At 53.6% G+C, this 10,754-nt stretch overlaps 1 protein-coding gene across 2 annotated transcripts in view; it reads right to left on the bottom strand.

Annotated features, from left to right (window-relative positions):
- JAKMIP1 (janus kinase and microtubule interacting protein 1) overlaps positions 1–10,754 on the bottom strand; it is a 133,806-nt gene that overhangs the window by 19,317 nt on the left and 103,735 nt on the right. For both annotated transcript variants that reach the window (XM_006153660.2, XM_027773870.1), the window contains exons 6-8: positions 9,832–9,978; positions 8,556–8,696; positions 6,820–6,879 (exon numbers count right to left, since the gene is read on the bottom strand). In XM_006153660.2, coding sequence (XP_006153722.1) covers positions 6,820–6,879; positions 8,556–8,696; positions 9,832–9,978 — 348 coding nt within the window. The remainder of the gene's footprint in view (positions 1–6,819; positions 6,880–8,555; positions 8,697–9,831; positions 9,979–10,754) is intronic.

Raw genomic sequence — 10,754 nt, 5'->3', positions numbered from 1 at the left:
CAAGGGGGTTGTAAGAGGGGAAAACCCAAAGCCTGTGGCTGCTAGGGCCGGGTGGCCACCATTGTATGGGGAGAGCCTGCTCAGGAAGCCAGCCGAAAGGAAACCAGAGCTGACAGAGGATGAGAGAGAGAGACGGGTTCCTGGCAGAAGCATGTGAGCACCTGGATCCAGCCGTGTCTGAAGCCAGCCCCTCTTAGACATCTCAGTTATATAAATTCCTTTCCCTGCTGACTGAGTTCTTGACAACAGGAATAGAAAAAAATCTTGGCTAACTGGGGAAAGGGATATGATCTTAGAAACTGGATTCTTTGTCTCAAACTGCTCCTCATGGAACCTGGAGTTCCCTCCTGGTACCAGGCAGGAGGCCCAGGAGCCTGCAGACACGGCCCCTCCCAAGGCCTGGCTCTGCTCCCAAGGACTGAGGCTCACTGCCATGCTCACTTCTGGCATTAGGATTTCCTGCTGGATTTGAATAAATTACCTAGAACCACAGTGACTTCCTGCCTATCCTAAAGTCTTCAGATGTGGCCTGGATGTCCCCATGGTCTTGCCTATTCCAGATAATGTGCCTAGCCGGTCTGGGGCCAGGTCAGGCTCCCTGGCTCTGCTCCCACCTATGCCAGCTCCACCCACTTCTTGTTGCCTAGCAACCAGCAGAGCGCTTCCCTGGGTGCAGGCGGGTGTGGACTTTGTGCACGGTTTGATGCTGGGCTGCCTGGGTGCAGTGCAGGACACAGCACCTGCATCTTCACAACCGTGTCTCCTATCTCCAGAACCCGAATCTTCCTGAGTCCTTTACCAAAAGGGCCTCCCAATGAGTGGGACGCAGAGCAGCACCCAGAGGGGCCCGCCATGCTCCTGGCCAGGTAGGCACTACGTCCTGCCACCAGCTTCTTCTCTAACTCAGTCAGAGCTGTATAAAATGAATCGCAACGGCCATTGTGGAGGAGGGATGGAGTGACAGGGACACAGACCAGCAGGACATGAAATGACTGCAACTTTCACTCACTCAGTCACTACTCCTGCTGCTGAACATCTGCGTGTGGGCAGCTGCATGTGGCTGGACAGACAGGGCCTGATACACCCCTGACAAGCTTTGGAGCTAAAGGCAGAGCCGCGAGGACAGGCTGTCTAGGAACAAGGGCAACTCCAAAGAACCATAAAGGGAAACAGACACCTTTGGCTAAAAATGGACATATCTGCACATGATGAAAAAGCTTGCGTGTTCCAACTAGGCAAAGGCACTGCATAGGCAGCTGCTGTTTCGGGGTTGGTGGACAGTGCCCCGGTCCTTCCCTCCACAAGGCAGCAGGCCTGGCCTCCGGGGAAAGTGGCTCAGGTCACGATAGCTCCTACTTGCCCTAGCAGGATGGACGCCAGGGTCACAGACCAGGACAACCTGCAAGGCCTCGGGCATCAGCAGCTTCCTGTCAGCAGCAGACCTGAGGCCACGTTGGGAAGAAGGGGACACAGCCCTGACATAGCCCAATGAGGCACCTCTTCTTCCAATCACACATGGATGTTTCCCAGAACACCTCCCAGCCTGCCCCCAGAGAGGATTACTGCAAGGAGCGCTGAGACCTTCCCCTAGTATTGACTGAGGCTATCTAAGAGCATGTGGCAGGAACAGAATGTGCACTTAACGAGCCCTTCAAAGGAAACCTATTGATCAGAAATGAAGGGCAAATGGGAAACGAATTCATTGATCACTGACCAGGCACCAGGCATAGAACAAGGAGCTTCATTCCACTTTACGGATATGATCTTCACTGGAGCGTCAGGAGACTGAGGTTTCAAGAGCGTGAAGAGCTGGTCGCAGTCCCACAGTGAGTAACCGGGTCTGAGTCCCACACTACCACTTCTCAGCCTCAGCCGAAATTCTCAACCCACTTTCCAGAAAGGCAAGTGAGCAAGGGCACACAGGACCCGTGTCTTCACCGCTGTCCCAGTGTCCCAGCTCCAGAGCCAGAGGCTGGATTTCAGTCAGTCATAGTCTCAGAGCTCCACCAAGTCACAGCTCTGTGCTTGCTACGCAGAGGTCTCCGACGGCCAGCACCACCACCGCTGCGCCACGGCAGGGGGCAGAGCATCAGGCCCTGATGCCAGACCCCCTGGAGGACCAAGTCCCCACCCTGAGCCCAGGATAGACCCACAGAATGGCTCAGGGCCCTCCTCCCATGCTCCCTCACGGAATGGGGGTCCTACTGCAAGCCCACGCTCAATCCGCACATTCCCTGGGCAGGCAGACTCAGCACTAGTCTCGCTCCTGGAAGGAATCTGACAAGGAGACTCTCGAGCAGGCCTCGTGAGACAGGGTCACACAGCGCTCATGTGAAAGATCCCCTAGGAGACGGGACTGGCATCCACTGCTCTGCCCTAACACTCCGGTTCCTGCAAACCAGGGTGAGGGTGCAGAAAGAGAGGAGCTCCCCTTCAGAGGTAACCACAGAGCCCGGGGAGGCTTGCTAGGGTCCTTCTGAAAGACAGGAGCCGAGAGCAGAGGTGGCACTGTCAGACCTCAGGGAAATTCAGGCGCCTTCCACACTTCAGCACATAGTCTGCTAAGCACAGCCCCAGGCAAAGCAGTAGAGCAAGTGACAAGTAATGGACAGAGGGCAGAGTGATCGCTAAAGGGGGAAGGAAACCACTGAGTGCCTGGGGCCTGTGGGACGCTGCTCAGTCCTGAAAGATGATCCTGGGGAATCCAAAACCTGCGTGGGGGACCAGCAGTTAGCACAATGGCTATGTCACTGGACTCCCATGTGCTCGACAACAGTTCAAGTCCCAGACACGGTGGCTTGAACTCACTCCCGGCGCATGTGCGTGCGTGCTCAAGATCCCGAGAGGGGAATGGAGGAGAAGGGATTGTGGCATGGCCATCCCCCCGGGGGGTGATTTCTCACTTTCTGCCTCTCTGTCTCTCTCTGTCTTTCTGGTGAGCACGTGCGCCCAGTAGCAAAAATACCTCTCCAAAAAAGAAAAGAAAAAAGAAAAAAAAAATCTGCTTGAGATCCTGCTTATAACCAAAAAACCTGATGGATACAAATGAAAATTCCAGTTGGACTCACAGAATGTCAGGATTGGGACCCAGCAGTTGGCAGGACGGCTGTGCTGCTGGACTCCCATGTAGTCAACCATGGTTCAAGTCCCGGACCCGGTGACTTAAACTCACGCCCAATGCATATGCGTGCGTGCCCAAGATCCCAAGAGGAGAATTGAAGAGAAGGGATTGCGGCGTGGCCATCCCCCTGTGGGGTGATTTCTCGCTTTCTGTCTCTATGTCTCTCTCTGTCTTTCTGGTGAGCACATGCACCCTATAGCAAAAATCTCTCAAAATAAAAAGAATGTCAGGGTTAAATGAAGGCATGGGAGGAAAACTGGTCTACTCTGAATCCTGAGAAACAAAAGATGCTGGTAGGTCCAGGAAATAGGGAACGGAAAAGACCTTGAAGCAGCTCAGGAAAATACCCATGCGGATTCCCAAAGTCAGCCCTCTAGTGGCACTGAATAGTCTGTGTGACAGTGACTGCACAGCCTCATTCTTCTGGGATGGTCCGAGGCCATGCAAGTGCATCTCCTGGTAAAGGAGATTCACTTACTCAACCAGCAGCTATTCAGGGACAGCTGCCGTGTGCCAGGCAGACAGGACACCGTGGGCAGGAGAGACAGCCTCTGCCTCACAGGTTGTACGTGCACATGGAGCAAGCCATGTGCAGTTCTCATCCTCTGTAAGTCCTTCCCATAAACACATCCAGGAGTCAGGAAAAACTCCCCAGGGGAGCCCCTTTTCATTCCAGGCGTTCCAATAACAGGTTTGAAAACTAGAGTCACGGCTGAACAATGAGTTTCCCAACAACCCTGAGAAAAATCTTTGGGGAGTGTATCATGTCACAGTATAGCTACTTAATGGGACCAATTCACAGTTTTGCTTTTTAAGCATAAGTCACCCGGTGGAAATGACACTGGCATAGGCTACTGGCAGCTGTGCAAACTGATGCAACACCTCTGTAGAGCAGTAGGGGGCGCACGTTCTCTGGTCAAAGCCTCACCCTCTGATCCACATTTCAGCTTCTGGAAAGGATCCCTGAGAACAGCCTAGACAGCGCTTTCTGAACAACAAGAGTCTGCTGTGGTAACATTTGTAGAGAAGCAGGAAGCCTAACAACAGGGGAAAGGGGAACTCATCGGAGAGTCACTGACAGAAATGTTTAACTATTGGAGAATAAAACAGAGCTGGCCCAGAAGAGCTGCCTGTGTCAGCAGACACACCTTCACTGCAGCGTTAATCATAATGGTGAGAGGCTGGAAGCGAACGCACCCAGTGGCTGCAGAATGGCAAACAAATTTATGGCCCATCTACTCAGCAGATTACATAGCCATAAACGTGTGTATTATGATGATGGCACAACATGGATAAATGCTTGTAGAATAATGTTAACTAGAAGTCAAGGGTGAGGGAGTATATTCTGCAGTTACAGCAGGAGGAGGAGGAAGCGAATGCCAACTCCAGCAGCAACGTGGAGGTATCGTGGGTGCTGCCACTTTTTATTCCCCAGATACCCCACAAGGTGGTTCCATTACTTCTATAAAAATATATGTAACTATAAACAAGTTCTGCCCAAACCAGTTCCCAATTCTGAGTTTCTTTCTTTTTTTTTCAATTTTTTTTCCATCTCTGAGGTTTTCTATAGAATTATTTTATTTTATTTTGCTAAAGTGCACGTGCACTCACTGGAGAGAGACAGAGAGAGTGAGAGAGTGAGAAAACAAGCTGCCAGGTCCAGGACTCAAACTGCAGTCAGCCACATGGAAGTCCAGCACCTCAACCACCCTGCTCCCTGCTGGCCAACACTCTCTGAGTTTCTAATGTCAGAACAGAGAGACATGCACTTTGTTCAACTTGGTTTACTGGTAAATGTTTGGGCCTTGACTCTCAGCCCTGTTATTTATTTTTTCTCTGAGTTATTTCTGTAGTTTATATAGACATGTTTCTTATAACTGTAAAATGGGGGGAAAAATAACGCTAATCTCACAGGTGGCTGTGAGGACTAAATGGGGTCACGTAAACAACTACTCCTCCAGGGGCCCCTGTACAGCACGTCTTCGGTGGGCTCAGACTGCCGCTGGGGCCCTGACCTAACGGCTGCACAGGGAGCAGCCCAGGGCCGAATCGGACTCGCAGATATATTTTATTTGGCCCATAGTATTTTAGACATCTGCACCACATATAAAACCCTTAGATTTTACACAAAGGTGTTGAAAAGTGAATTATGCCCCCTTCATCCCCCAAAAAAGTCCTAGCCCTGCTAGCTCAGAGTGTGACCTTGGAAATAGGGTCATTGCGGAGGGAATCAGTCACACCAACAGGGAGTCATACTGGAGAGGGGTTAGCTCCTACCCTTCCGACGGGGGTCCTTGCACGACGGCGGCCATGTGAAGACACGGGCACACCGGGAGGGCCCCGTGTAACAGTGGAGTGAGACTGCAGGCGTGCGTCTGCAAGCCGAGGGACAGAAAGGAGCATGTGGAGACCACCAGAAGCTGGGGAGAACAGGAAAGGTCCCTCTGGAGGTTCAGGAGGGAGAGGGGATGAGCATGGCCCGGTGGGCCCCCTGATTTCCGACTTCCGGCCTCCAGCACTGTAGACTATGGTTTCTGTAGTGCTCAGCACCATGTTGTGGGGCTTTATTAAGGCGCCCTGGGCGACAAGTACACAAGGATGTGCCCTCCTCTCAACAGGCTGGGCTAACTGACCCTGCCTGGCAGCCAGCAACCGGGGCCCAGTGTGCCGCAGCCCCACAGCTCGCTCCTGTCACCCTGACACCATCGAACACGCCGAGACGGGTGTCCCTGCTGCGATCACAATGGCATGGCTGCTTTCCCTGGAGACAAGAGCGACCTCTCTGTAATCGTCTCTATCAGAGACAGACCAGGTGGGGCACCTGGCTCACTAAAGAGGAAAGGAGGCCCACGTCTCTGAGGTTTCCGTGAAATTAGGTTATTCTGGTTTGATTTGGTTCTATCTTTATTTACTCTTCCCCAGTCCGGCTTTCCCTGCGGGCATGTGAACCTGAAAGTCGGCACGCCTAGGTCTTCTCCCTCCCTACCAGATCATTCAAACACTGTCACTACGGAACAGGCAGAACTGCATTTTCCAAAGGAAACAGAATTCTTCTTTTGTTCAGTTGTCAGAGGGCACATGTGCTTACTAAAGAGAGAGAGAGACAAAGAGATAGAGAGAGAAGGGGAGGGAGAAAGCACCCTCCGATGGGGCGTGGCCACGCCATAATCCCTTCTCTCCATTTCTCCACCCTGTCAGGATTTGGGGCGCACACCCATGCACATTTCTCAAGCCCCCAAGTCCAGGACTCAAACCTCACAGTCAGCCATATGGGTTTCTGACCTCCTTAACCACCAGGCGACAGGGCCAGCCCTCAAGTGAATGGAACGCCACGTTATTCCAAAATAATGCGAAGTTCTCAGACAGGATGTTACATGTATGACTCAAACCTGTGGGTCCTTCATAAAGTCTAAGTATTTACATCTTTAATTTTGAGCGAATACACCCAGAAGCCTAAATACAGAGTCCGCCAGTACGTTCCCCATGAATGAACCGTGTCTGGGTCGCGTCGCATGGCCATAGCTCCCGTTGCTTTGAGAGATGACAATACCAGGCCTGCCACCATCGGACACGCAGAGACAGGTGTCCCTGCCTGCAGGACGCTCTGTGCACGGCTCTCCCACCCGCTCCCATGGCCAACCTGCCCTGCAGCTGGGGGCGTGGCAGAGCAGTGGGGCAGGGTGCCATGGCAAGCTCACCTTGGGTGGCTTCAGGCTTTTCCCTCGATGCCTTTTGGAGCGCAGCAGCCGTTCTCTTTCCTAGAAGAAGCACAACTGTTGGCATTTCCAGCCTCACATTTCACCCACCAATGCAACTGGCTCTAACCGGAGCCACTCTCAGCCCCACTGCACCCACCCGTCCACCGGGGCACTGGCCAGTCAGATCCTAACCTCCCAAGTGCTGGCTGCTTCTTGGAAGTGGGAGCCACAGAGCCGCCCCACTCACTCAGGCCTTGAACAGACCCAGACGTTCATGGAAGAATGCCAAGCCTTGCCGGGCCCGTAAAGCACAAGTGCGTCCTGTGTGCGGCTGAGAGCTGTGGAAGTCGGAGCAGTGCTGCTGCACACTCGCGACAGGCCTGGCAGGCCCCGCCTGTGGGGACGCCCAGTAGGGAACGCAGACGGAACCCCTGAGGGCCCTCCTGGCCGGCTGAGGCCTTATTTCTCAGAGTTTCTAGAACTCACTCTGCAGCGCTGCCCTCGGAAGGACAAGAGACTGTGGTGTCTGGTGTCTACTGTCAGCAGAACCGGCACCTACAGAGGAGTGAGGGCGTTTGCCCCAGATGGAGCCAGTGACCCCTCTTCCCCTTGGGCAAAGACAGATCTGGGCTCAGCTGCAGCCTTACCGGCCCCTTCCTCACCTTGGGCTGTTACCTTCATCGCCCCTGGTCTTGACGAGGTTTACTATTTTGACTGTATCATCGTTTTACTAAATGTGTTTTTTCATCCTAAGCTGCATCAAGTCCCTTATATATAATGAAGCAAAGATGAATGGATGGGTACCTGGACCAGTGCATGGAAGGGTGAAGTGAAAGAGGGAAGGAAAGAATGGAAGGAGGGAGGCAGGGAGGAGAGAGAAGGAAAGGAGGGAGGCAGGGAGGGAGGAGAGGCAAGGAGGGAGAAAAGGGAGGAAGGAAGGGAGGGGAGGGAGGGGAGAGAGGAAAGAAGGGGAGGGAGGGAAAGAAGGAAGAAAGGAAGGGCAGGCTTGGAGAGGCGGAGAGAAGGCAGGTAAAGTGAACAAAACTTAACAATTACAACCCCAAGGCTTGTAACTTGACAATTACAAGCCTTTTCTAAACTTTTGCTCACTGGCTTTCCTACGCTTTCAGGCCCATGAATTGAACCACCACATACTCAAGCCTTGGGCAAGCAGATGCATACTGCTTCTACACGCCCACCAAAGCTTGCTGCAGGTGCCCTGGCAGGTGCTGAAGTTCCTTCCACAGAGAGCTGCAGGGTTGGGTGAATCCGGCATCCCATGTAGGCAGGGCATGCTCACCATCCCCCTTAAACAAATGCACACCCCATCAAAATGTCCAGGAAACCATACACACGACCTTGACAAGCCCTCAAATTCTGGTCTGACTACAGGATTCAGGTTTGCAGGCTCGACCTCACAGTCTGGAACTGCTAAACTAAACAAAGACTTCTCCGAGAGACATCATACCGCTCTTGTAAAGCCAAAAGACTCATTCTTAAAAACGATGCCACTCCTTAACCATAGCAAACCAGGGAGAAGTGAGAAATACAGTCGCCATGGAAACTGTTCCCAAGGACCAGCGGTCTCTCTCGGATGAAGCGGAGGCCGCTTTAGAGTAGAATAAAGTGTGAATGCACACATCGGGCTGAGCGTGGCGAGTCCCCAGAGCAGCGCTCCCTGACCTGCCTGAGCCTGCTCCCACCCCGACACCCCGTGACGCAGCGCCACGCCATACCAGCGACAGGTCGTCGATGACGTGCTGCTGCTCCAGCACCTGCAGCCTCAGGAACTCGATCTCCTGCTCGTCCCTCGTCAGGCTGAGGTCGTTCAGGGAGGTGTGGCGCTTCAGAGATGCCTGGGCAGACAGCTTCTCCTTCTGCAGCCACCGGGAGAATAATGCAGGGCTAACCCCTCTGGCACTGAGTGTGGGCTGAGGGGTGAGCGAGGGCATGGATACGGTCACGGCCACCCAGTCCTCAGGCTGGAGGAGTGGCCAGGGCCAACTGCAGAGCAGAACCTGGCCCGAGGTGGTGCTGGCTGGCCCACTGCCAAGAGAAAGGGGTGGCAGGCATCTGGTGGGCACAGACCAAGGCAGTGAGCCTCGAAATCTGGAAGAGGAAGGTGGGGCAGGAGAGGACCCCACACGGCAAAGGGTTACACACACTCACTCCTGAGCCCACTGTGAAGCAGTGCTTCAGTCTGAGAGCTGCAGAGTAGGGTGATTACCACTTGGAACAAACCCGAAACTATCAACTATCAAGACCGCAAAGACCAGTCATTCTTATTGGGACAAAAGCGAACCCACGTGCAAGGCAGCAATAGCAATATTCGTGATGGCCTTCACACGTGACCTTCCGCTGTGAGCCCAGTTTTCAAGAAGGTCTTTAGAGGCCATCATTCGAACTACTGATAATGGAGCAATATTGATATTTAATTCCCATCTCATGTGTGGAGAAACTGAGGCTCAGAGGGACCAGCAGTTAGCGTAATGACTATGTCGCTGGACTCCCATGTAGTAGACCAGGGTTCACGTCCCGGACCCAGTGGCTTAAACTCACACTGGGCACGTGTGCGTGCGTGCCCAAGATCCCGAGAGGATAATGGAGGAGAAGGGATTGTGGCATGGTCACTCCCCCTGGGGGGTGATTTCTTGCTTTCTGTCTCTCTGTTTCTCTCTGTCTCTCTGGCAAGCACATGTGCCCTGTAGCAAAAACCTATCCAAAAAAAAAAGAAAAGAAAAAACAAACAAACAAACAAAAACTGAGTGTCAGAGAGAATGGGAGGTGTGGCTAAGGACACCGCTGTCTGCCCACAGGCACAGATGCCCACAGCACCATAAACTCCAGAGCTGGGGAGAGAAGGGAAGGTGCTAGGCACTGACTGCTCCGAGGCTTCCTGGGGGAGGCAGGTGGGAAGTGGGCCTGGGAAAACGTGGACTGTGAGGTCCGGGGCTGGAGAATCGCAGACAGAGACACGAATCCGGGGTCGATCCCATGTGGCCTATGACTTACCACCTCCACATTTTCCCTCGTGAGGTTCTTGATTTTCTCCTCCATCCTCTGGATACTCTGCAGCAAATCCTCGTTCTTCTTGTTCATTCGCTTGTTCTTCTCCACAAGGGGCTTCAGCTGGACCTCCGTCTCCCGTGAGCGTTTCAGCTGTCATTGGAAAAGGGACACGAGGTCAAGCAAACTGACCAACAGCGGCCGAGGTCGCACAGGGAGATGAGTGGATTCAACCTCGGCTCGGCTTCCTGATCCTTCCGCACGAGGACATTTCCTGGATGGAGCTGACACCAAACGACGCACAGACACCCGGCTCCCAAATGCAGGTTTTCCTGAGCCTCGGAGGGCCTTAGTACGAGGGGTGGCGAGGCTACGGCCTGAAGTGGCAGGCCCCAGACATGGCTCAGGCTGCCCAACTGGCCTGTGCTGCAGGCACCAGGCCACACTTCAATTCTCAAGGTGACCCCCAGAGGTCATGGCCACCCAGAAGGGTCAATCCAGCTACCTAGCTCCCCTGGCTGCTGCTCCCTCACCAAGTGTAAATCTAGCGGGCAGCTTAACACTCTTCAGACCACAAATACGCCCTGAGACCTGACCAGTGCCAGGCTCTGTGCTGGGGACACGAACTCAATAAGGTGTCACCAACCCTGGAGGGACTCGCCAAGTCCTCCCAGCAGAGTATCCCTTCAAGTGCCAGGGTGTCCTTCCAGGCCCTCATTTGACAGGGATCTGGGAGCCCCTCTGTGCCTGGCCCTGTGCTGGGTGCTGGATCAAAGAGACGCCATGAAAGGGATCCCTGTCCTAACAGACGGGGTAAGAAGGGAAGGCACACAGTGGGAGTAACAGCATGGGAGGTGAGGGCGGATGGCCATTGCAGGTGGGAAAGGTCAGAACGGGAGAGAACAGCATGCTCATGGGGCTCCATGCCA

The sequence above is a fragment of the Tupaia chinensis genome, unplaced genomic scaffold (genome assembly GCF_000334495.1).
Source record: "Tupaia chinensis unplaced genomic scaffold, TupChi_1.0 Scaffold000384_1, whole genome shotgun sequence".
NCBI lineage: Eukaryota > Metazoa > Chordata > Mammalia > Scandentia > Tupaiidae > Tupaia > Tupaia belangeri.
The sequence above is the reverse complement of the archived record's forward strand: the minus strand, read 5'-3'. Positions and strand labels throughout refer to the sequence as shown.